This window comes from Agelaius phoeniceus, chromosome 2, assembly GCF_051311805.1.
Source record: "Agelaius phoeniceus isolate bAgePho1 chromosome 2, bAgePho1.hap1, whole genome shotgun sequence".
In the NCBI taxonomy this organism is placed as follows: Eukaryota; Metazoa; Chordata; class Aves; order Passeriformes; family Icteridae; genus Agelaius; species Agelaius phoeniceus.
This window is the reverse complement of record NC_135266.1, coordinates 98,975,848-99,002,773: the sequence shown is the minus strand read 5'-3', so window position 1 is coordinate 99,002,773 and position 26,926 is coordinate 98,975,848. Positions and strand designations below refer to the sequence as shown.

Genomic DNA, 26,926 nt, shown 5'->3' with positions numbered 1-26,926 from the left:
GCTTCCTAATTTCAATAAAAGAGATTTCACCAGGGAAAAGCAAATGGTAGGCACTGTCAGTTGGAATGAGTGGTGAAAGAGAGGTGAAGAGATGGAGAATAAGGGGAAAATGAAAGCCTAAAATAAACCACTATCAGGGAAATAGAAAAAGATCAAAGGATGTAGAATCTAGACTAAAGAGGAGTGCTAAAATGAAGACAACACACAACAGGTCATGAATTGAAGAGCATCAACTCCAAACCCTTTACTGTGTCATTATTCCCAATAAGTACACCAAAAGTGAAATAGACAGCAGAGAAAACACATAGTACAGAAAAATAAATATACGTTTAAGGGTATTTTTAGGCATGAATGAAATAACATACAAAGCCATACAGAATCACATGTTAAATGGAAAACTTTCTCCAGATAATGTAGAATAAAAGGCAGCTACTTTCAGGTAAGAAGTACTGGAGTCCCCTATATTGAGATGTTAAGGTACTCAGAACTAAGACAGCACAAAAGTCTCTGCTTGTAGAACATGCAATTGACAACCTGACATGACTCAGATAATTAAAAATCGACTCTTGTGGAGCTATTTTTTGTGCTGGTGCCAGCTACTCCGTGCACTAAATGAGAGAGACTGTGGGGAAAGGGAAAAAAAGTCCGATAGTGTGGTGGATAAGGCACATAACATGAATATGAAAACAGCACTGGGAACTTTATTGCAGAACTATTTTGATTACAGAACTGGTAATACCACGATGCCTATCAGCAAAATCCCTTACATAGGTATTTCTTTGCATGAATGAAGTATAAAAATCTCCATTTTTTTTTTTTACAGTTAAGAGTAACATATTATCTTTTTTAAATAAAATTTTAAACAGATATCAATTTATTTGGTAGTTCCATTAGCCACTATTCATTACCATTTGGAAAAACACTACCACAAAAGAACACAGAAATGCTGTCAAAATATCTTGATGTGTTCGTGCATTTATTTTCTATGCAACCCAGAGTTCAGCTACACTTGGCTTAGAATAGCATACTGAAACAATGTATTTTTCCAGTGGGGGGGGGGGGGGGGGGGGAATCAATATGTATATACTCTGGATTCTGTCACATAAATGCTAAAGATTAATTTACCATTTTCTGCAGACATGTATCTTATTGCCATCTTACTCTGGTGAGCAGCTTGATGTCTTCTCCCTCCCATTCCACCATTTGACAAAGTCAAAATGGCATTTATCAATTTAGTTATTAACAAGCTTAGCATTCTCTACTAGAATTTTTTTACTCGAGCACTTTCTGGTAGAAAAGGAGGAAAAAAACCCAAACAACAAAACCTTCCCAACATTCACTTATCCCTTCCCCATGACCAAGACATTTAGAGGGAAAGCACCCATGTCTGCCAATTTACTTTGACACTAAAAGTTTTTAACCCCTTACACTGACAGTTACCTTCACAACTGACTTTGCAAAACTCCAACAAAACCCCTTAATTCAGCAGCTCTGATAACATTTTTTTTTGTTGCTGACCTTTGTAAGCAATAACTGCATTATGCAAAAAGGCAGCCAAACTGCATGTGCTGTGTACAAAGCTGGCGGTCACCCCTATAATTTAGCTCACTTAACAGAATTCGTAAAGCACAGGAAACAGAGCCCTACAAACTGAGGTTCACTGTTTCTACACTTTGCTTGCCATCACTTAGTTTGTGAATTGCTGCAATCACGCTGGCGTGTATGTCCAGTTTTTCCTTCTGCAGATTTATGAGTGCTTCTTTTTCTGCCAAGCATCCTTCTAACTGGGATTTTTGAACTTCCAGAGAAGATGCCTGCAGAAAAAAACAAAATATTATAGCTTCCTCTATTACCAATGGAAAAACACATAATACAGTGAAAGCTGAGTGGCCTGGTGGTGAACTTAAACAAGTATTTAAAAAGCAGTTTTAAAATTACAATCTTGTTTCAGAAATCTCCCTCGGCTGGTGCTCATGAGTGATTACAGCTAGTGCCACACTGCAAAATGTTGGATACCATGGGAAAGCACCAACTCCTTCGTTATCATGGTGCTACCATCTACATTTCATTTCAAGCACCACAACTGTAAATATTTACTGAGAACAAAAGAAATATTTGCTATATACATTGCCTGAAGAGATTAAGCTTTTGCTTCCAGGAAATGAAAACACAATAAATTTGGTTGTCAGACTGCACACTTTGCATTTGCTGATCAGTTTGCATGTAAAATGAATCTCTGCTTTGTGATTTTAGAGGGAGTCTTACTTGCAGTCAAGTAAGGCTGCACTGAAGCTTGGGGGATTAGTTTTGTGAGTTTTTTTCCTTCGTTTTTTTCCTGTTAACTTTATCTTGTTGACTTGGTACAGCCAAAGTAATCTCTCTTTTGAAAAAAAACCCACCTTTTCTTGGAGATAAAAATGTTTTTTTACTAGAATTTCAATGATCAAAAGAACCCCAGGTGCATTTTGGTGCATACATATGTACCTTAATTCAATGTGAGAAAGGGCTGACCTACATTTTCAGTAGTCAAAACTACTGGAGGAATTCATTACATTTTGTTATTTAACATTATGCCACAGGTTTGGTGGGTTTTTTTCCCTTCCCAACAACATTATGTACTCACACGCCATGCCACACAGAGTCTCATTAGAATTTGATCCTGACTTAAAACTCAAGAGGTACGCAATTGAAGTTGAGAGAATTTGTTCTTGTCCACTACTACATCAGCTACTCTAGGGTCTTTAGGTACTTAGCTACCAAAGTACTGATTTACCAACTCTATCAATTAAACAGATACCTAAAACTCCAGTCTCAGGAATGCAGGCTCAAGTAATCCCTTACCTTGACACTCAGTTCTTCCCTTGCTTGCTGTGTTTCACTTAATTCCTTTCTAAGAATATCGATAGTTTGTTCCATATCTGTTTTTTCTTTCTGTTGAGTTTTTATTTTTTCTTCCAGAACATTTATATTCTGTTGCAAGGCTTAAGGGAATGAACAAATTAGAAGATCAGATATCAAACTTAGAAAACAGATACTGCATTGGCCTGGGAAACAAGGGGCTTTTTTTATTAATATTTTTTTAGACTCAACATGGCTGCTAATTGAATTACTGAGTAGTGCCACCTACTGATAAATTTTAGAGGTTGCTTCCAGTCATTTGCAGAGTTAAATTAAGCTCTTCTAATTTGCAATTCATACAGAAAATAGTTCTAATGGACATGTTGCAAGAAGATCCTGAAGGGATACAATATGCAGAGATTCAGTCAAGTCTGGGAAATCAACTTCATGCATCCTTTCTAAAAGATTAAAATTTGTATTTGTTTCATTCAACTATTAAATTATGTATCTGTGCCCAACTTTTAAGTTTTACAAGTTGCTCATTAAGATACAGCAGCTTATCTAGAGCCTATAATAACAATATCTAGTTAATACAGTTATTTCTCTAGCTTCAGTGACCTTTAGGTAGGTAACTTACTTGCTATTGTGCCATCTCTCTCCTGCAGCTGTTGCTGTAATTCATTTCTGTGATGTTCACTTTCTACTAACTGTGCAGCATTCCTAAAAGTGCAGAGAAATAAATTTTAATGACTAAAATGAGATATGCCACCATTTCCCTGTCCTAAGAAACTAAAATGATTTTTGTATTATTTCCTGTTACTGTCAAGAGCTTCATCCATCCTATGAATGTGCATGGTGTGAGCAGAGATAGATCTCATTTCCTTCATGCCACCATGACCCAGTCACTGCCCTTCTGTGATCATGGTAGGAACGACTGAAAAGGCTGATACTGGGAGTACAAAGGCCAGAAACTGATGCCTTTGATCACAGCCACAGATAATTCAAAATACTGTGGCAGAACTAAAATTGGCATTCAATGCAAGTAAAAATTCCCTGCCATTAGTGATTAAGGATGCTGGGCTTTTAGCTCTTACTATGCTCCTGAAGAGACAATGCAATTACTAAACCTGTTTCAGGTATTATCCCTGTATCTATACACAAAAAATACCATTCTGAACATCTCCTGGATTGTCACACAACACTCAAAAGTGACCATACCATAAGACAGTGACAAAGCTTTTGTACAGGCCTGCCTCACTTCTCACTATTTTGGGTAATCCTCCGTTTCCACACTCATTTAATACAGAGGTACTGGCATCTACCAGTAGTACAGCTCTAACATGAGCACTTCACACCCTCTGAAGCTAATCTACTTTTTCCATTACCAGCCAGACTAATTTCTAAGGGATATTCTACTTGCCACTTGCCTTGCCTAGATGGCATCTGCTGTCGCTTTTGTTTACTTGTTTATCCACTTCCTATCTACCAGTTTCTAAGCTGCAGCCTCTAGCAAGAGAGAGGGACATATATTTCCTGTGTCTCCATTTCTGTGGCAGTTCAAGAGTATCTATATAATAAACTGCTCCTGCAGACTGGCATTAACAAGGGTCGGCTTTCATCAGAGTGCCTCCTCAATTACCCTGAGCTGCATATTGCACCATTCGATGTAAGTAGCCAAATTTGCTCAGTAGCAAACTAATGTATCACTATGAAAATTTTCCATCTGAATCAGAACTCAAGGCAGTGATTTGGACTGCTCTGATTACTCTCAAGGCAAGAGCCTGGAAGGGTGAAGTGAACTTTCCGAGTAAAACCAAGAACAGCATTTTATTTCTCAACTGAATTCAAGGCCTGCCTATGAACATATTTTAAATACATCTTCTGAAAATTATGTATTAAATAAAATCTGTCAAGAGCCTATATTCCCTTAGTTACATTGGTGAAAGGTACACCAGACCTCTATTTTAAGCCTCTATTTTATTTATCAAAAATGAAAAATTACAATTTCTCTTCAAGAAGACATAGGTAACACTAGTTTTATAGTTAAAAAAGATGTTTTATACCACAGGCAGAATACCATAATGACTTCTAGGGTAACTTTCAAATGTGTTCATTTAGTAGGGTTGGTTGTTTTGGTTTTTTTTTTCCAACTTGACAATATTAAGAGAAAACATACAGGCTAAAAGAAAGTACAAGGAAATTTTTGCATGATAAAAGCATTTAAGAATTCAACGACAACCAAAATAACACCTCCATGCTCTCCCATGGGCACCTGAGAATTGGGTCATCATCTTTCTCTTCATACTATTGCTGAAGTCTGTCAATACTCCCTCACCAATTGCTCCAACCAATTAAGGAGCAAATAAAATAAACCTAAGTCAGTACTACAGATTCTCATCAAAAATAAATGTATAAACCAACCCAGCATTTTTGGCTAACTTCACTTCTCAGATGTTACTTAAAGCACAGTTGAAAAACTGAGACTAAAGTGCTATTTAGTTTTACTGCTTCACTTGCTTTAAAAAGACTGAACTGATCTGCTGCTTGAGTGATTCATTTAGTTTCATCATTGCTTCCACTTGTTTATTTAGTGAATTGCATGTAATCTGTAGATCTTAATATTGCCTTTCAGTTGTTTCATACCTACAAATGAAATGTAATTGCTTTTGAAGAGAGCTTTTACTTTAATAGTTTGCCAAATAAAAATATTTGATATGATCTATGCGATCATCCCACTCAAGTGACAAGCAAGGTGTTTTTTGGAAGGGGGTGTTCAGTTTAGTGGTTTTTGGTGACAGCTGGCTGTTAGTGTGTTAGATGTTTGGGTTTGTTCTTTTTAAATCAACATACTTAGAATCATAGAATCATTTAGGTTAGAAAAGACCCTTTAGATCATTAATCCAGCACTGCCAAGTCCACCACTAAACCATGTCCCTAAATGTCCCATCTACATATCTTTTAGATACCCCAGGGATGATCACTCAGCCACTTCCCTGGGCGGCATGTTCCAATGCTTGACTTGGAAGAAGAAAACAGACAAACAAACAAACCAGCCAAGCATCAGAGGATCTCTTACATATCCTGAAGTATTAATGATCAGGAAGCAATCTCCTTCCAGCAGAAAACTTTTTGGAATTGACAAAACTATCAATACCTTTAGAAATTTGCGAAGAGCTAATCTATAACAGTTTGTGTATGTCAGTCATCTTTTAAGGTACCCTATGATCTTCTATAATCTTGTCTTGTGGTGTCAGTTAATTGATTGCTTTCAAGAAACAGCATATATGAAGTATGAAGGTTGTTTTAAAAAGTAAGTTTTTGCTTTAGAAACAGATTGTAAGGATTTGAAAGTTTTGTTCCTAGTTTGGAGAATTTAAAACTGTTAGATCCTAGACAGAGGCTGATTTATTTCCCATGAATTAGACAATACATGTTCACAAAGTGTATGACTGCCTACAATTCAAGCAAAAATGGAGGCACTTCCACAGTGACCATACTAGACACTTATTCAAGAAATCTAGTAATGGAAAAAAGTTTTATACATTTTCCTCCCTCAATGACTCCTTTATTGGCAGCAATATGCTTTCAAAATTGTCTAATAATGCTTGCTTCTGTTATTAAGCAAAGAACTTGATCTCAATGTTATCAGTTTCTTTGCCTTGCTGACACCTAGTGTCAGCTCATGAGTTGAGAAGTCAAAACTCTCTTAGGCCTTTATTCTTCCAAAGCAAATATTTTGCTTGCAAATATTTTCTATCTTTATGTTCTTTGCATGTCTCACATATTCTTTTTAGCTTAAGATCCCAAAGAAATAATGCTTATAAATAATTCAGGACACACAATGTGTCTCCTTCCCCCATACCTCATTTTTACACAATTTAAGTCAAATTTGGTAGAGACTTGACCAACAACACCAAGTCCTACATTATGCAAACACACTGATATTGGCTGTTTCTCCAGAACTCTTGCAAGCATGTCATCAAGACAGCTTGTAAGATCAAAGAGAGATATGGAGAGCATGGTATAATGCTAACAGAAACTAAGCATTTTTAGTTCTGTGTCTTCGAGAACAACACTCTCTTTTTATACAAAGCTTGTGCTATTTCCTGAACTGGACCTTCAGCACCTACAATTCAGTTCTCATTCCACTGAAAGCTGAATGTTAATACGTTAATAAATTTAAGTATGTAAATGTAACATAAATTTGAGTTCCTGAAAGACCTTATTGACAAGCATACAGAAGAAAAAATAATGACCTTTTCATTTAAGAACATGACACAGCATGTAATGTTGCTCTTCTAATGTGCCTAGCACAGTAAAGGACATCAGAACTCTTTTCATATTAAATATTTGTTTAGAGATCCTACATGCCTTACCTCTGAAGGAGATCAAGAGTGGATTTTTTTAGTATTTCATGTTCTTCAGCAACTGCCTGCAATTTCCTGTTGTGCTGAAAGAGCTGCTCAATATCAGTCTGTGCTCTTTCAGATTCTACCTGTTGAGCCTTCAACAAATCGTTAAGCTCTTCATTTTTTCGTTCTGCATCCTTCAGCATTGCAGCAAGAGTTCTTGCCTTGGGGTGGAAAGACACCCCCAAATAAAAAGAAAAAAAAAAGCCACATACATTAAAGGGAATTTTGTTTCTCCAGTTGTATTGGGCATGTTTGAGGCCATAGATCTAACACCAAAATGTCACCATCTACCTTAAGAGAATAAATTCCCTCACCTAATATTAACTACAAATTAATTGGTTCACTAAATTCCTTTAGCTCCATTTATAGACAATCTGAGGGAAGAACAAAGTAAAAGATGATACATTTTAGCTGTGGATTTAGTAACCAGTAGCACAATCTTTAATGTAACCTTTAAAGAATAGAAATTATTCTCACTTTTCAATGTGCAGCCCAAATACACACCCCACAAAAGCAAGCTTTATTTGAAAGTTCATCTCTGACCAGTGAATCAAAGGCACAAACAGGAAACAGTTCTTTATATACCAGCAAATTCGATAGAGAATTCTAGTAAGTGGGTTTATTACTTTTTAATATTGCTGAATTATCACTAATGGCTAGCAAATTATAACAAGCAGAGTAGGGTGGTTTTGTTGCCATCCTGTAAGAGAAATGACATTAAAGAAAACTGTGCCAAAGAACAGGCCAGAGGAAAACAGGATTTTCATGATGAAATTTAGGACTGCCTTAACTTGCAAGCACAGCTTACAGTAAGCAGTATAGTTTTCACATGTGATCACAGTTAAAGCTACCCAGATAATCATTACTCAGTCCTACCTTGAAGTTCCTCTACTTACCTCAGACTCAGCCTGGGCTCTCTGACACCGGTACTGAGCCATCAGCCTCTCAGCCTGAGCCAGAGCTACTGCCTTTACTTCCAGTAGATCCTGCAGCCTCGTTTCTTTAGACTGCATATAGAGAGAACATTTCTCATTAACATTTTCTGAAAGTACCAACTGCAGCATCCCCATGCACATTAGGCTGTACTTACTGCTAACGCCAAGAGCTTCTGCTCATAGACATCCATTATGTCAGATATCCTCATATCAGCCAAGGGCTCCTTCATCTGTGAAAACGTTTTCCAATTACTGATACTGGAATTTTCAATTTACTTAAACAGGTAATGTGCCACTAAAGAGCTCAGTAGTTCTGTGAACTCCCCCTGCCACTAGACTTTCTGAATTCACATTTTTGTGTCTGAGGCTATCTACTCAAAGATATCCACCTCACCCTTCCTAAAGTTTGGAAAGGGTGAGGAAAGTTTGTGAGCAATTAAACTGGTTAGGCTTAATAGGATTCATCTGCAGAACACTATCAGTCCAGAACTATAAAAAGATAAAATCACCATTCTAAAATCATTCCCCTTGGTTCAATCTTTGCTGAAGAATTAGCAGGCCCCTCATAGGACACCTAAAATAATCTGCCCTAAGATTAACAGCACAAAATGCATATGGTTAGAACTCCTTGTTTATACTCTGTTGCTTTCTCAACATACATATTAGGAGAAAAGGCCCAGGAAAGTTTTTCTAGGATACTGGAAAGGATACTATTGAGGACCTACAGAGCCTACTGTGTTAACCCAGTGACTTACTAGAGGAAACGCACCATGGATGGCACAACAAGACCTAAGTGTTTATTAAAGTATATGCCTGAGTCAAGTGAAAATGCTACTTAGATTTCAGGGTATTTTCTCTTAGGCAGTGCTGCTATAACACCCATTCTGAGCAGCTGTTCACAGATGCTGATGCACAACCAAGTGCAAACTATGCCAGCTGTTCATACATTGAACACCTACAGAAGCCTGCAGCATCCTGAACTACTATGTATGAATGCTTTTTGCAAATTAACAGGAGACCCTGTGTAGCTCCAGTTCTCAGCTCATTTTTCTGTCCCTAAAGTATGAAACAAGTAGTTTATTTTCCTACTTGCAAACTTAAAATATCTAAAGGAGATAGAAATTACTACAAGAAAAGCTCTAAGAATGAAATTCCCTTCATTCTCTCTGAACAGTGATACTATGAAAAGTGTTTTCTCAATTATGTTTTTACAAGCATTTGAGCTTCACATAATACACAGACAGAGCTCAAGTACTGGATATTTTAGAGTGAATGTGTATATTGCTTTTGAATTACTAATTAGAAGGTCTAAGAAAAGAATAATTCAACAATTCATAAACAACCTTCACCCTACAAAAAATTGAAGCAGGTTTACAATCTGTCACATTAGTGTGAAGGTGCTGCATTAGTGCTGTGTAGGCACCTGTGCTTGCTTTGATTTACATTAATATGAACACAGCAATGCACCCACAGACTGTCATGCAGTCCTGAAAAGAACGATCAATGGGAGCATCCGGTGGCAGAGTAAAAAGTAAGCCAAGGAAGACTCACCTGACCTTTTTCACTGTTATTCTGGCATCTCTCTGAGATGGTAGTTCTCTGCTAGCTAACTGGTACCTCTCTGAGTTTCACTTTTATCAGTTACAACAAAGAGATAAGAGTTGCAAAGCTAAGGCTGGAGGCAATACCACTCATACAGATATCAACTGTTACCAAGAAACTTTCAATTTCTTTTTCCAATTTGCATACTGTTCTTTTAAGCCAAAAGAAAATAGAATCAACAATCCATCTCTCAGTCTAAAGCAGCTACAAAGCAGGTAACTTGCTTTGAACAGAAAAGGGAAAGAGGAGATATATTCAGTATCTGCCAGGATGCCCCACAAAGCAGCACATGGTATGTGCTGGTTGGGTGTTTCATTCACAATGCAAGTTGCTGCAGAGGGAAGTAAAAACTGCCTTCTGAAATAATAACAGCACCTTTCCAAGAAGGCCACAAAAGCTGAACTGCAAATGCTAGAGTCAGCTACAGCCAACCAAAGGGGAATGTCAGTATGCATGTTTAGGCACACAAGAGATGCACCACACTTTTCTAAAGTAGCACAGCATCTCTACTCTATAACAGGCTATTTCTTAGGAAGCAGAGGGAGGAGGTTCCTTCTATGTGTCCCTGCAAGTCTAAGCAGTTGGACTGTACCTGGCTCCTGCCTCTGCATCTGACAGCTAAGATGACCGTGGGCAGACCCTCTGGAGAAGGCCCTCAGTAAGGAGCCCTACCTTCAGGTGTAGCTCAATATAGCATCTCTGAATTCTGCTCAGGAGCTCAGTAAAAAGAGCGCATTCCAAACAGACAGGAATCTAAACCAAACTTGACTGTTCCACATACAGTAGTCTGACACTTGGATTTTAATTTCCGTCCCTTCCAGTAAAAAAAGTGTCAAACGTTTCACAAGGGTATATAAATTCTACTAACCTCTAGTCCAGAATGAAGTTTTTGTATTAATTCCTCGATATTTGAAGCTTTGGAGTCATTACTTGAAGGATAGGATGAAGAACACCTCACTGAAGTAGTGCTCATCACAGGTGCCTGCATTTGGATTCTCTTTGCTCTGTGCTGCATTTCTTGCTGTCTGTAGGCATTATTTGCTACAATGCTTTCACCCAGCCTGTATAAACATGAGGCTGTTAATGACACAACCTGCTACAAATAGCATTGCAAGGACTGAAGATGAGATGTACAGTCACATTTGCATTACCACAACTTACAACGATGTGTGTTGGGCATGTGCTCAAACTGGCCAGAGGTACAGAAAAAAGGGGAAAAAAATGTATCATGGCTAACTTTTAGAGACATACAGAATCTCATCAGAAAAGGTATAATGCTCAGCTCTTTTTGAGCAACAGATCATATCTCTTATGCACCTGAGAAACAGGTTATTTCACCTGTTATTATTCAAATTAACTAGGCCACTGTTTGTATCAAAGAAGATGGAGAAAGCATTAGTAAGAATTTTTATTGGGCATCAAAATAAGATTAAATCAAGAAAAGGCAGAGTGCAACCAATAAACCTCAGTTTTTCCTTGTCTGCCATTCTATTTCACAATACTGTATTGCATACAACACATTTGATTTTGTAAGTTTTAACCAAAATTTAAGTATGCAGATAAAAGTGCAATCTGTTTAAATTTGTATAGGGAAGAGAACTCAAAAGCTTAGAAAAAAAAGCACCTATATTCAATTGTCTGTATGTAATTTGTGGCTGGTATTTTCAAGGCAGGTACCAATAACATGTTTCAAACAAGAATGATAAATCAAGAGCTGATTTTAGAGGCACCAATTATAAATTTTTTGCTCTTGATAAATTCCTTAATCACTAAGCTATCTCAGCCACTTCACTGAAGTGCTGTCTCAATTGCTTCCTAAGCGAGCATAGCTTATTTTTAACTTGCATTTATAGACATCTTATTTGACTGTTCCAGACATTTGATTTTATAGATCCTTCTTCTTTCAGCCAGACTATTCATTACTGGCTACTATAAAAATATTCTTATATCCACAAACCCATATAATTATAGAATAATTAAGATTGAAAGAGACCCATCTACACACCACCTAGTTCAACTCTCCTGCTCTTAGCAGGTTGCCCAGGACTATGCCTTGTAATTTTGACTCTCTCAAAGGATGAAGACCCCACAACTTCTCTGGGCAACATTTTCCAGTTTGACTCACCTTACAGTAGTTGGGTTTCTTTTCTGATATTTAAAGAAATCTAAAAGGTTTTTTCTTATATTTCAGTTTGTGCCTACATCTATCCTATCAGTGGATACCACTGAGAAGTCTTGTGCCAGTCTCTTTTGTTCCTTTCTATCAGCCATTTCAACACACTGGTAAGAAGCCTGCAAGTCTTCCCAAAAGTAAGCAAGCTCAGCTCTTGCAGTCTCACCTTGTGTAACACATGCTCATCCCTCAAACTCTTCACTAGACTCACTCTAGGATGTCTGTATGTCTCCTGCACTGGAGAGCCCAGGCCTAGACACAACAGTACAGGTGTGGCCTCACCACAGCAGAGCAGAGAGGAATGCCCTCCTTTGCCCTGTCATCAGGACTCTTCCAAGTGCAGTTCAGGGTGCTACTGATCATCTTTGCTATTCTTGAAGACAGAAGTTACATTTGTTTTCTTCTAGTCTTCAGGAACCTGTCCCAGTCACCATGAATTTTCCAAGGCATTCTGGAGTGGCCTTGGAATGACAACAGGCAACTCTCTAAGCACTCAAGGGCACATCCTGTCAGGTCTTCTGGACTTCTGTATACTCAGTTAGTTTAGATGTCCAATAAGCTGACCCTGTGCCGCCCAGAGTACGTCTTGCTTCCTCTAGGCTTTCCCATTGCTCTTAGGGACATTGCTCTGCCTTTGGGAATCCTTATCAGTGAAGACCAAACAAGACATTCAGTATGTCAACTTTTTCCATGTCCTTTGTCAACAGGTCCCCTGCTTCACTCAGCAGAAAAGCATACATTTTCATGTCTGGCTTTTGCTGCAGATGCAATGGTCTTTCTCACTGCCTTGATATCTGTCATGTTCGACTCCAGGTTGTGATACAATTTGAAAATTTTTTGTATTTTATTACATCTATGGAAATAAGGACTTCACCAGAGTTTCTCAATAATTTTTCCATTGTTTAAACCACCTTATTAAAATACTACCTAAACTGCCATCTGCCTGAGCCTTAGCCTAATCTGTTCTTTCTTGGAAGATACTGCAAAAGGGTGAGCAAAGCTTTAAGAACTGAAGAATGACACATTTGACAGAGTTCATTAGAGAGAAATCTGACAGTCAGATGCACCCTAAGTTCCAAGCACAGATTTCAGAGAGATGAGCACAGGGACAGGAGTCAATTGCTCCTCTGCTCTCTAGGATCTGACATAAAATGAACACCATCAGCATTGCGATGGCTTCCTCTGGCCTCTGCAGGATCACTGTGGTCTCGTAAGTGCACATAAAGCAGAAACAAGACAATTTTTCTACAGTTTCTGTGTCTGATAAGCTGAAAATAGTACTCAAAAAAACATGAATATCACTAAACTCATAAAAATGTCAAATGTAACCAGAGTATCACAAAAATACTTACACTACGGCAGGAAAATCCGGTAAGGGTGCAACCTCAAACAATATTTTAAGCCCCACTTGGACCCGCTCTCCGTGGTCCGATGTTAAAGCAAATGTCAAAGGTGTAATCAAGCGCTGATCCTAAAAATAAATTAGTTTGGTCAAAACAAGACACAGCAGACAACAACAAAAAAAAAAACCCACAAACACAAACTACCAAAACATCACAAGGCCCATGAGCACAGCAATGCTTTATTCAAAACTTAAGTTACCTTCTTAAAGTTTGCCCTTCTAAGTTTCTGAGCCTGAAGTCCACGGAAGACGTGATTTTAAAAGTAGTCTATACTTCTGAGTATTTGAAATCACATTTTACATTAAAGGCAACTCAACAGGTAAAGAGGCTAGTTAATTCCTGCAACTTTTCAAGTGCTTGAAACTCAACATAAAAGGTCACTAGCAGAAGTTATAAAGATTAATTGTGGACTGTAAAACTCATTGTTACCCATTAAATTACACAATTCCCATTCTAGAATGAAGAATCTCCAAAACAGCAAGAAGTGTTTGACTCTCTGGATTGCTTTTCCATCTATAAAGTAATAAATTAAGGTATCATCTGACCAGAAACTGTTTTGGCCATGCAAAGCTCCAAATCAGATGTACATACTTAATAGTAACCAAACCCAAAAATGCCATGGTAATTGTTTTCTAGTTTGCTACCTTTAAACTGCAGTCATAATGCAGTCTAAAAAGGATCATTCTTACCAGGCAGCTAAAATATAATTTCATATGCATTACCAGAACAAATGACAAGAGTAAAAGCAAACTACTGTTATTTTAGAAGAATAGTGACACAATCTTTAGGAATTGTGCATAAGGGACTGTACTTTCCTAGAAGCCTTACCACTTCAGAGATAACCACGCAAAACATTTATAACTAAAACTACTGTAGTGCAGTGACACTTTATTTCACAGATACACTTCATAGAACATATTAAAATCATACCTGTAACATTTTGTAGAAGCTGACCTTCATACCAGATACATCCTGCTGCAATCTGCTCATAAGATCAAGTGTTTTCAAAATAATATCAGTAGCAAGTTTACTTTTAAACATCCAAGTAGAAAACCAAATTGGGTGGGGAAAAAAAAAGTGAGATATGTCAAATCAGCACTGACAAATCCAGTCAATTTAAAAAAACCCTAATAAATACCTTCACAAAGAAAATAAATATATCTAGCAAGGCAATGATGCTAGAACCAAAGAGATCATACTGATTTCCCTGGACATGTGCCTGAGCTTCTCCAGCATGTCAGGGATGGCAACAGTGAAGACCAAAAACACCAATTCCAGTTGAAAGTGAGGACGGTTTAATTATAGGTCCAATTATATTTCACTGGGTTTTGGCCATTGAAACTGGCTGTAAGTTATAGCTATAGCTAAGCTATAAGTTATAGCTAACTTATAGCTATATTGACTTTTACCTATAATAACACTGAGCTGAAAGAAGTGTGCATTTAATTTTCAGTGCAACAACTGAAAATCGTTGCGCCCCATAGTGATGTGTGATATTTTGGATCTCTGGTTGCATAAAATCAAAATAAGAAATCACATGCCATGAGCAGTTCTAGTAAGCTTTCACTTGGATCAGCCTGAACTACTGCATGGGTTTTAAGGTCACTATTCCACATAAGTGGATCTCCAGCTTATGCCAAAAACATTATCTGAATAAACTGACCAACAAGATTACTTTTTATTCCACAAAATACCAAGTTTAATTTACTACCAATATTGATTTAAATGGTACTTTCAACTACTATATTCTTTCCATTGTAACAATATCACAACTCTCATTCTAGTCATGCCTAATTAGATTTTAGATAAATATGTGTGCTCACCACATTTTAGAGTCCACCAATTTTGTCCCAAAGCCAGTATCAATCCCACAATAAGGAAATTGGTGTTCTATGAGACATGTGCATTGGCTGGCAGTCAGGACCTTCGAGACATGCATTTTCAGTGTGTCATCTCTGCAGAGCAGTAGGCAGAGTTAAGAATAAATTCAATATACCTATGCCTAGGTATTGGCACCAAAAGGCAGTATTTTATAATAATAAGGCTAGGGCACAAAAGCTAGGGCATCAAAGCACAAGAGCCTCTAAAAATGCTTGTAATACCCAACAACATAAAGCAATTAATTCATGCCTAACAAATCAAATAAGCTTCAGTTTTCAGTTAATACATACACTTATTGGAAACAGACAGTGAAGGCAAATGGATGGCATAAAGAAGCATAGTCAACAAAAGGCAGGGACCAAGCAGTCCCTAATACAAGACTCAGTTACCCAGAAGCGAGCCAGCAGAGACTTCTCCACAGAACTCAGCTTAAATGCAGGACTACACCCTGCAGTCATGTCCCCTTACTAAACTTACTGTGGACACTAAGGACTCACTGAGGAGTTTAAAACTGTATAATTCCATGTTATTTTTTGTAGTTTCTCTTATCTAAGTTTGTATCATATTTGGCTGGGAGTTGCACTTGTCTTTGCTAGGCAACAATACTATATGGATCAAGAAGATGGCTGCCCAAATTCCCCCACAATTTCAATGGAAAACACTCATCTTTGTTTTTGATCCGCAAAGGGCTTCTGTTCTGTTGAATAGCCACATTTTATCCTGCACCACTGTATTACAAAATAATTTCACAGCAATTAGAAAGCTACTTTAGATCTTGCAATATGACATTCCTAAGTAAAATTAGGGCAAATATTGTCATTAGAAGCTAATAAAGTGTCCCAAGGTGAACATGCCTTTTAATATCTTAGAGCAGATCATGGTGGAGGAATAATAAATCAGTTGCCAAGAAGCACATTAAAAGGATATTTAAGAGGACATTAATAGCCTTGACCATTCTTTCACACTTTTTCTTCACTAATAGCTCATCCACAATCTGTTCTGGCATCTGAAGATGATCAAGAAGAACAGGCAGCAGAAGATCCATAAAGTGTTCAGCTGATTTACCATTCTTATTGTCAGTAACATCCTGTAGTAAAGACATTTTATGTCAATATTGAAAAGTACAACACAAGAAAGCCAAGCTTACTCTACCCCTTCCTGCACCAGTCTGTGTTCCTGCTTTCCCAGTCTCTTGCTATTTCAGGTGTAAGATGGCTGACCAGTATCATACTGGAGGAGGAAGTTTACAGGGAACAGAAACAGCAGGAACTTCCTCATTTCTCTAAGTCCTAGAAAGGAACTCTGATAGTGTTCTACCTACCTCATGACTTCATAAACTGCCTTGTCTTCCACTTACAACACAGACATATTTCTAAAATACTGCATGTCTTTAAAAGAACGGTTGTTTTATGAAGTATGTTTCTTCCAACATAACTATTATACAATGAACTTTATTACAGGTATTTTTCTATGTGCTATTTTTCAAGTCAAACTATAACAGCTGCTTAAAAATAATTTAAAAATAAGAGCTATTAAGAAGCTCTTTAAACTCAGTTATCAGTCTTGGTACCTCAAAAATCTCTTTGAGTAGTTGCAATGCTAGCCCTGAACAGTCTTCAGAGCCTTCCAATGGTTGGTTTGACAAGTGCACCAATGCAACAGATGGTTCAAAACTCTTTGAGCTAGTCACAAGTCTGGTGTTTGCAGAGACTGGCAAGCCAGCTGGTTCCAGTATCGCCTGCCGCAGGATGTGACGCAGTTCTAGCACAGAGCAGAAGGCAAGCAGCAGCTCTAAGATCTGTGTGAAGTGAAGAAGAGTTCAAATACTTTTAAATCAAGAACTTATACAAAAACTGCAGCTCCCATAACACAAGTCTAAAGAGATACACAAGTTCTATGCAACTCCTTTTAGCACTTGAGTTTTTTGAGGAATAATTTTCTTTCTTTAAAGCCAAGTCAGCAGCAGAAATAGTTCATTGGACTGGTGAAGGCTTGTGACAGTATTCAGTGTATTGCCTTCTTTTCTTCTGACATGGCTGCTGGCTAGTGATATAGTAAAAGTACAAACATGTATACACTCAGCATGAAGAAAGCCGTCAAAGAGAAAAACAGACAGGAATGGATGCACATCTCTGAGCGTGCACAAAGAGAAAACCATCCTGGAAAGCTCCATGTCAACATGCCTCTCTAAACCAAATAAACAACAGCAAAACCACACAGAGAGAAATAGTGGCATCTATTATTAACTAGGATGTGTAACACATTCATAGAAAAAAGCTCTAGATCTGTTTCACAGATATATTTAGCCCCAACATTTTCACATTTCATATTTTAGACTTTAGTGACAGATAGCCAGTTTCATTTACATAAGGTGGTAGTGACACAAAGCTGAATGTAACAGTTCACTGCTTAAACAAGTGGCATCTATTTGTTCAGCTAAGGCAAGAACACTTATTCCTACATGTTTGGGACTAGCATCATGGTTCCCTGATCACCAGCTGAAGTCTTAGTAATAATTCAAGGTTTAGAGAGCAAAGTGGGATATACTGCATTCCTGGTAGATGCCAAAATTTCTAATAGCCAAAGCACAAAAGGTGTTTATGTTGGCTTTTTGCCTTTACATCTGTTGCCTGAAAGCAGACGCACAATCCGGCAAAACCCCAACATTACAAATTCAACCTGACAGCCTTTTGAATAACTAGAAAATATAAACCTGGTGAATTCTCTAGGTCATTTAAGAGTCCTGAAGACAGTGTATTTTATGACCAACCCTTGTATACAAGGAACCTATTTATAATAACAGAAGAGAAACTAGTTTAGGAATGTAGCCTCAGCCTTTAACAGAAAAAGTATAAATACCTTAGATGATGAATCAGGATCCCTTCCATGAAGAAGATCTAATACTTGACCAAGGCAAGAGGTGAAGTGCTTGTACCTATAGCATGCATAGAGAAGAAAAAAATTATAAAACTGAAATTTCAGCACATTTAGACATTTACACCAAGTGATGAATGAAAGTGCCCTATTCTTCTTCTTATCCCCAAACACTTCAAATACAGTGACGGTTTTGATAACATAATTTCTATTTAAATTTTTGATAATTTAACAGCACAAGCATTAAAAATATTTAAAGTTATTTATCACTAATAATGAAAGCAAATTCCTTAAAATAAGCTATGATTTTTCAGCTATGTTTACTGCTTGATTTAGATTGAAAATCAGCACCTAAATTCTGCTAGTGGAAAATGTGCAAAACTACTAGTCAAGCTCTCCACAGAACCACTCTATAACCCCCCACCAATAAAATTATTACTTCTTGCAATTTCAATTATACTATTCCACTTCAAGATTGTATAACACTGTAAAAAGCAGCATAGCTACTCATCTTGTTGTCTGACTACCAACACTATCCAGATAAAACATTACAAACATTACAGAACAGAGTATTCAATGTTCCTTCAGTGACAATGAAAGAAAAAGGTTTTAAGTCACAATTCTGTGTCAAACTAGTAACCCAGCCACCCTTTAGGTTCAGATATAGCAGTTATAATTATAATCAACTAGCAACATTCAAAAAGCATCTTGGGATTTTTTTCCCCCAGTGTTTGGTTTAGAATTCAAATAGCATACAGCAAAGAAACTGAACTAGAGCTTAGGAAAAATACTTTTAGGAAATGAAGCCATACCTGGTAAGATAATCTGCAACTTTGGGGTTCTTCATAAGATCCATGAGTAAATCAACAGAATATTTTCTTGTTAGAGTATCTCCATTTACAACAATATTGAATATTAACTGAAATGTCTGATGGATATTTCGACCGTGAAAGAGCTGGAAGGAAGAAGAAAGTTGTGTATAGGCACATACTTTGCTGGGTGTCTTGCTCATTAAAACTAGGTGGAATTAAGATTTTATTTGGCCAGTGTGACAATTGGTTTTATCTACAACTTAAGAATAGAAACTACTTCAAAGACACACTTACTTTTTCTCCTACTTCTTCATTTAGGGTAAGGCTTGATAACACCGAAAGTGCAAACACAACCATAGTCAAACTGCTGTGGGCCAAGAAACTTATTAAGGTACGATAGAAACTCTTCACATTATTCTACAGCAAAAAGGAGAAACAAAGATATTACAAACCCATCAAATTTGCAGGTTTGACATATCTACACATAAGCCATACAAATAATGAATAATACAAAAAAAATGTTAGTATGGTAACAATTCTCTGGGAAAGCTATTTCATTGTTCTGCTGCACAATACTGGCACTGATGTTAATATTCTCTTTTCAACCTGTATAAGGAAAAATGAGAAAAAACACCCCAAAACAACAGAGAACCAATGAAGGAAGAAATTCCATCATTATTTTAAGGAAAGATGAGAAAGTCATTTTGCTAAAGCCCATAAGAGAAAATAATCACTGAAAATTGACTCTTATCCCTTCTCTGATTAATGATCAGATCTGACAATAGTTTCTCCCTTTTTTTTTGCCCCCTGCCTCTTCCAAGGTAAACAGAACATTTGCTTTTATGTAGATTAATTTCTCTTTCTGAACTAAAAAATAAAATGTTTGCACTGATTTATGAACACATAGGAACAAAGCAGTTCAGATATGTATATGTATTTGAGGATTCAAGGACCCTGACATGAAGATCAGTGCTATTTTATTGATTTATCTTTTGAAAAGCAAATCTCCTTTTTGCTTATCAAAAATCCACCTATAATCTTTATGTTTTAATGACATTTAGTTTTTTCTATGGAAGAATGATCACATTTTCAATTCACTTTTCAGCTGCAGAGAACAGTTGCAAAAACCAAACACATAATACAAGCCAGGGCAACTACACAGCAATGTACCAAAGGATAGAGGATATCCAACTTCCTGTTCTGCTGGTTATTTTCTCCAGCATGGGAGAAACAACTGCCCTTCGGCAGAATAAGCAGAAAATGTTAAAGTGCTGAAAGTGTTAAAGAAGTACTAAGGTACCTAGTAGCATCAATTAACTCTTACCCTTAAGCTGGAGAATCATGACACAAAAGCAAAGCTCTTACCGAAGATTTTATCTGACTTTGAATAGACAAGTTGTGACGACAGAGGTTTGCCAGGAGTCCTAAACACGGTATTGTTAACTCATCTTCAGTGGATTGACTTAAAAGAAAAGCCAAAAAGATGATTTCATTGAAGCATCCTGAATTTAATTACAAGAAATTGCAGGGTGGGGGCTGGGAGAGCTGGGTGCTTGGGGGACTTATATTTTGTTTTGTGTCTTGGCAAGAGCTTGTTTTTTAATAAGATACCATTTCACTATGCAAAGCAAAATTCAGACTGTAATCCATGCAGTGTGGGCAGCTTTTAACTGAGTACATCTGGAACAAACCCAAAGTATCAGAGATCACTGCTATCAGAGGTTGTTTATTAAATATACTTATAAGTTTCATTAGATTTCTTACAAGAGCACTTGAATCAAATTTTTATTAATCTAACAGTCTGCTCCTAGTGACAAGCATGAATTTCCTCCTGGCTTTTCTCTTTATTAGCTCCCTGCTCCCACAGGTGTGGAGGTGGGCTGAGGCCAATTAATATTCCATCGCTCAAAGTCCCACAATCACTGCATTTGACAATCTGCAACAAGTACATGGTTTTCAAAGGAAAGTGATAAGTCAGAGCACAGCTGAGACTCTCACTCTGGAGACCAGGTTAGTACAGTACTCTAATAGTCTTCAGAAAGTTTAGAAACTTAGCTTGCTGTTTCCCATAAGAAAAGACACTGAGTACACACTTACACATGATGCATTAGAAACAGAATTAATCCATCGATGTTGGCACCAGCACAAAAGATGGGAACGTTGTAGGTTAGTCTCTGCAGCAACTGAATACCCTGAGGAAACAGAAAGCTGTTCACATGCTTGTCCTACACCATCTCAGGAGAAATGTTACAAAAGATGAAACTGAAAAGACAAATATCAAAACACCACAACTTAATTAATTTTCAGACTCTAACATTAACAATTACATAAGCTGCTGCAAGCACATTGTAATGTCCTAACATACTGATGTACTTAGTAAAACCCAAAAAATATTATTAAGATTTTATTTTGACAGAGGAGTTACCTTTTCAGCCAATTTGATGCCTTAAGTTTTAGCTTTCATATTTTTCAGATTCTGTACTGCCTTAGTGTGTAACTCTGAGCCTGAAGTGTTAGTAAGTTCTCTTCATAGAGTAGACAGACAAAACAATCATTTTCCAGCTTGGGAACCAAGGACAACTGTTACCAGCTTCAGGCCCAAGAGTATAAACAACAGAACTGAAGAGACCAAACATGGAGGATGGGACTTCATAACCTGAAGCTGTAATTAACCCCAATATGTAAATAGACCAAAACTTATAAAAGTGTGAAACCTTGTGACCATTTTGGGTCCATCTTGGATGTAGCCCTGACCAGGCTCTTGTACTGCCCAAGGTATATCCTTTTAAGGCCTTTTAATAAATACCTTATTTATTTTTTAGCTCTGTCTAGTCTCTGTTCCAGGTCAGCCTCTCAAGGCATCACATTCAATTCTCTACCTTTGCCTTACCAGCAAGTTCTCCATTCTGTCAGTGATAAACAGGCTTTGTGCTATTGAAAGGTCTAGAAGTCTCATCAAAATCCAAAAAAGCACTTTGCAAGCTCTTGTAGAAAGGATGCCTACAGGAAAACAGGTTTGCTCTAAAGACTGTCAACAGATCTAAGGTAGCAAAGTCCTTCATACAGCACTCTTCTGGCACATAACCAAAGTCAATACACTCAAACATGACAAAAATCACAGCAGAGGTTAGCAGTTGAAACAAAACCTCAACATTTAGATATCTAAGAGCTTCAAGGCGTTAAGATTGGATCTATCTGGTGACTGCAAATTCTCTCCTATTGACTGGTGATTCACTTGGATCCCTAGATCTTGTGGTACTCCTAGTGCTTTGAGAAATACACAAACCACAGGAATAGAGATCTTTACTTGATGCCTGACTTATTTTCCACATAACAAGAGCCATAGGACTACCAGTAAATTAATTTTCTGCTTTTCAGAAAGAGACAAGTGACAACAGGCAAACAGCAAGTACTTACTGAAAGCTTAGAGGAAAACCTGTGCATATTTGAAAAAAATAAAGCAAACTTTAAGGACAGGTTAAAATTGGTGAGTTCAAACTGATAGTCAGACATTCACTTAAGTTTTGATTAGTACAGTGCCTGGCATCCACTGGCAGATAGTACTGACCAGAAAAAAGGAGGCCATACATGCCCTGCAAACCTCCCATGAAAACAGGCAGCCACAACTTTCCTTTCACTCCTTCACAGTTACCTGTCAAAGTACTGATTAGACAAAATGACCTCCAGGCTTGTGTTATGAAATGGCTTATGTCAGGAGAAACAGCCAAATACCTCAACTGGAAATCAATCTTCTGAGCTCTCAAGCAATGACTTCTTGAAATAATTTTTAAAAAGCAGCATTTTTTTTGGCTGGTTGTTATTTTTGCTTTGTGGGATTTTTAGGGGCTCTTTGATTAGAGCACGTGAGAAGCCCAGTAAGATTAAAGAGTACAAAGAACTCTATAAATTGTTAAATTCCTGTCACACCCACCTCAAACAGCAAATAAAGCACACAACTAAGATCAATTTTCCCTTGACACATTATTTCCAATAGAGTTTTTGAAGGGTTATTATATGCATAAAGTATAATGTTCATTATGCAACAGTAGCCAAAAATTATGAAGCATTAGTTCCTTTACCTGTAATAAGACTGGGTCACTCAGATTAGTAGAACTTCGATGGACCACTCCTGCCAGCACGCTAGTCAGATTGTGTGTGTCCTGGAGAGCTTCTCTAGTCTCTGTGTCTGAAGCTGGAATTTGGGAATTATTAGCAGAACAAACTGTCATATTAGCTACCAGTTGAAGCAGAAGCCAATGTCTTTGAGCAGTTCTTCACCCATGTTTTAAAGGTAATTACAAATAAATGACAGCTCCTATGCTCTTGCCTCTCTACCTCACCTTTGGACATACAGTTAATTATAACACTAATCCATTTCCTTAAGATGGTTGGACACTGAAAGAATAGTCTGCCTCCTACCTACCAAGTTTCATTTCTGAGATCTTGAAACCTGCACTTCAAAGGCTTAGATCTTAATGAGCTCAGTTTCTTGCCTCACACTATGGTAGAAAGGTAGACTCAAACTGATAACCTGATAGGGTTATCTAGCATTAGTTAAATAAATAAATAGAAGCCAGTTCTGCTTAGGCAATCCTCAGAGTTGTAGCAAAACAAGTAGAGCAATAGATCATTTGGAAGAGGAATTAATTCTTAAAATTTTCCAGAACCCTATAACAAATATAATTTCACAGTAATTGTTCCAAAAACATAAAAGGAAGCTCAGAGAGGCTTAAACTCCATGAATCACAGAAGATAAACGAGGGAGTGTCACAAAGGACTCAGATCTTGAATAACTACTCATATATGATGAGAAACTAAGCAATGATGGGATAATTTTTCTCTGTATATGTAGGTTGTGCTCTGAGCACAGAGCTCCCTGGATATTGCAATCCCATTTCCATGAAATAGAGGGGGAAATAAAAAAAACAAAAAAGGCATTTCAATACACAAGCAAAAGGCAGTAGAACCTCTTTGCTGTTGGGAAACTTGATGCACATAGGCCAGGCTGTTGGAGAGCCCACACTGCCAGAAAACACTCCAGTGGGAGAGGCAACCTGAGGTGATGTCAGTTGAGGATTGTTGCAGATGCAGACAGGTAAAAGATGTTATAAAAGAAAGGTCTTATAAAATATGGCTTAGGCCCTGCTACTCTAGCTAAAGCTAGCAGTAACTTTTAAGTTCCCATGTGAAGAAATCCTAAGAATGAGAATTTGTTTGCATTGCCACCTATTCTTAGAGAGAAAAATAAGTGGCACCAGCATAAACAGTAGATCTGTCCCATGACAATCCACCAAAGCTATATGTAAACACCTGTAGATGGAGAGAGTCTTAACACCTACACACACAAGCACTTTCTAACCAATGAATTAAGGAGCAAGAAAACTACTAGCCCATCAGAGTTGAGCACGAGGTCTGTGAAAACTGTGTAAAAATAGTTATGAGAATAAAGAATTGGCTTCCTCTGCACGAGGAAACTGAGTCCCGACTGATTGCTATTACAACAGAGGATGTGACACCACTTCTCCCTATCCTTGCACACCCTAGCCACATTTTTCACTTAATTAAAAAAGTAGTCTTTTCCAGCTCCAAAAATAAAGGACAAGAGAATAATTTCTCACTCTACCCAGTGGATAAATTCTGACAAGCATGATCATTGTCATTCAGAGGGATGACTTCAAATCTCCTTCTCACTGCAAAACTTCTTAATAGGTAGCTTAGCCAAGCACTCCACTACAATGAAAAATACTTCATCTTTCACACCTCAAGCTTCTTCCAAGACATTAATCACCCACAACACAGACAGATAAGACAGCATCTGTCTTATCTTCCCTTTTCCAGACAAAAGATAAAAAGTTCAGATGCAAACCTTACCTAGCTGTGATAGCAAAGTAACCACAGACAAGACCAGAGAAGGGTTTATATTAGTGTCCTCCAGGAGCTCTACAAGGCAACTGAGACATTCACTTGGTAGAATCTGGTTTGAAGCAAAAAAACGAGTAAGCTTCAGTCCGGAGATAACCTGGAGATGAAAGGAGAAAAACCTTACTTACTCAACTGCAACAATGTAATTGACACGGAAGTCGAAGCACAGAATTGCGAGAAATAGATTTTGTCCTACTTGACAAACTGAGAATGTAAGTGTCATTGTACTGGGACATTTATGTTCATGTGTGCTGGGGGGAAAAAAAGAGGCAGAAATGGAAAAAAAACCTGTTTTTCATTCCTTTATGCTTGGAAAGTACCAAGTTTATTTATTTTGAAAGAATAACCACGTCACCATCAGCCTGCCTTCCAAAGGCCTGGACAGGGACCCAAAGGTGGCACTCTGCAGGAAGGATCTGCAGGGGCAGTCAGGGCTGTTTTGGGAGGACTCTGTGGCTGGAATGAAAAAATGGAACCTGAGCTAGCAGAACCCTTCATAAGAAGAGGCCAAAAATTATATACCTTTACACCAATACAGTCAGACACGATTTATATTTTGCATATGGGAGACACATAATGTTGCTTTTGTGTATTCCCTCTGTATCTCCTTGCAAGGGATATAGGGAAGAAAGCAAAGCAAGATACTAACTCTCGCATAAACAATTAAAGCAATTAAAATAAATTAAAATAAATACCAATTAAAATAAATCTGTATTTGAAAAAGTAACTTGGAGATTAATTCAAAGTTGTACACAAAGCTGTACCACATAAGTTGTACACAAAGCTGTACCTGAAGATCAGGGAAAGGAACTGGTCCACCTCCTTAGTGAAAACTCCAGTTTCACTACTCCTTAGTAGCACGGAACTGGAAAATTCCAGATGCAAGACCAATTCGTCATTCACACGCTATTTTTTAAGCTGTGAAACGATTCATGCGGGCCAGAATTTAAGGGATAAATAAAAAATTAAGTCCCCTGTAACCCACGCTATCTGCTTGCCCTGGGTGCATATAGACTCACAATACAGCTCTGTAAACACAAACACACCATAAAACGTTATAATAACAGATACCACAGCACCCCCCACGCCCCGCTCCCTCCGCGCCCCGGCACGGGCGCCGCTCCCACCTCCAGGCTGCGCTGCAGGAGCGCGGCATTGTGCGCCGTCTTGGCGGCGCGGTACTCCGTGGCTGCGAGGAGCAGGGCCTTCATGCAGCTCGGGGGGTCCATGGCGGCCCGGCACCTCAGACGCTCCACTCGGCCCTCACTCGCATTTCCCGCCGCCGCCGCCGCCATCATGACGCAGCGACCACTGAGCGCGAGCGGCCGCCGCGCGGCAGCACGGGAGACGTCGCCGCCGCCGCCATCTTGCTTAAGGGAGGCAGGGACGGGCAGCAGCCACGGCTTGGGGCAGGTGGCGACTGCGGATCCGGGAAATGCGGGCGCTTGGATCGGTGATAGCGGCTTTAGGGCTCACGTGCCGTCGGGGCGATCCAGAGGGATGCTTTTCCTAAGCGGAGCTCTGCGTGGTCGTGGGGAGCTGAGTCTTCCAGTCGTCCTGCCTCTGGAGGGCTGCCTCCGATTGGAGGTGCTGTCGCTTCCCACCTGGCTCCCGCAGCCCTGCCTCACCTTCCTGCTGTCTTTCTAGTACCCATGATCCTTTCCTCTCCTATTCGGGAGGGCTTAAGCCTGGCCAGATGCCAGCCTCCCCCTCCCGCGAGAGAGGCCAGGGAACCACGGGCGGGAGGGAGAAGGTTTAGCAGTGTCCTGGCGACGGTGGGGACCGAACCCGGGGCCCCGCGACCCCGGCCCACTCATCCCCCTCACACAGCGACCCCCGCAGGCCGCTGCGGGCACAGCGCCCGCTCCCGCTGCCTGCGCTGCAGCAGGAGACCTTTCCTCGTACTCCTTGCAGCTGGAGTGCTCCGGGACATCGGGATCATGCCTTTCTTGGACCATGTTCTTCCTTACACCATGTGCTCGAAGTTCGAATGTACAAGAGGTACAAAAAGTTCCGCGCCCCCACTACTCAACCCCCCGATATGGACAAACACCCACTCACCGATCCACCCTTT

At 38.7% G+C, this 26,926-nt stretch overlaps 1 protein-coding gene across 4 annotated transcripts; it reads right to left on the bottom strand.

Moving 5' to 3' along the window:
• Window positions 1-214: 214 nt before the first annotated feature.
• CIP2A (cellular inhibitor of PP2A) lies at window positions 215-26,661 on the bottom strand. 4 transcript variants are annotated; one of them, XM_054627972.2, is made up of 20 exons: window positions 25,980-26,661; window positions 24,802-24,949; window positions 23,010-23,122; window positions 21,028-21,122; window positions 20,296-20,392; window positions 19,225-19,347; window positions 18,931-19,073; window positions 18,104-18,179; window positions 16,815-17,042; window positions 16,172-16,331; window positions 15,187-15,328; window positions 14,294-14,393; window positions 13,313-13,431; window positions 10,656-10,848; window positions 8,341-8,415; window positions 8,147-8,257; window positions 7,215-7,411; window positions 3,476-3,558; window positions 2,842-2,981; window positions 215-1,814 (listed from the first exon to the last, which is right to left on the bottom strand). In XM_054627972.2, exons 1-20 carry the CDS (start codon window positions 26,148-26,150, stop codon window positions 1,644-1,646), a joined length of 2,685 nt encoding a protein of 894 aa, XP_054483947.2. In that variant the 5' UTR covers window positions 26,151-26,661; the 3' UTR covers window positions 215-1,643. The 4 variants fall into 4 exon arrangements, with proteins under 4 accessions (XP_054483947.2, XP_077030496.1, XP_077030499.1 ...); XM_077174381.1 differs by lacking the exons at window positions 24,802-24,949; window positions 25,980-26,661 and adding exons at window positions 21,821-21,930; window positions 22,348-22,366; XM_077174384.1 differs by lacking the exons at window positions 24,802-24,949; window positions 25,980-26,661 and adding an exon at window positions 22,348-22,366.
• Window positions 26,662-26,926: the final 265 nt, after the last annotated feature.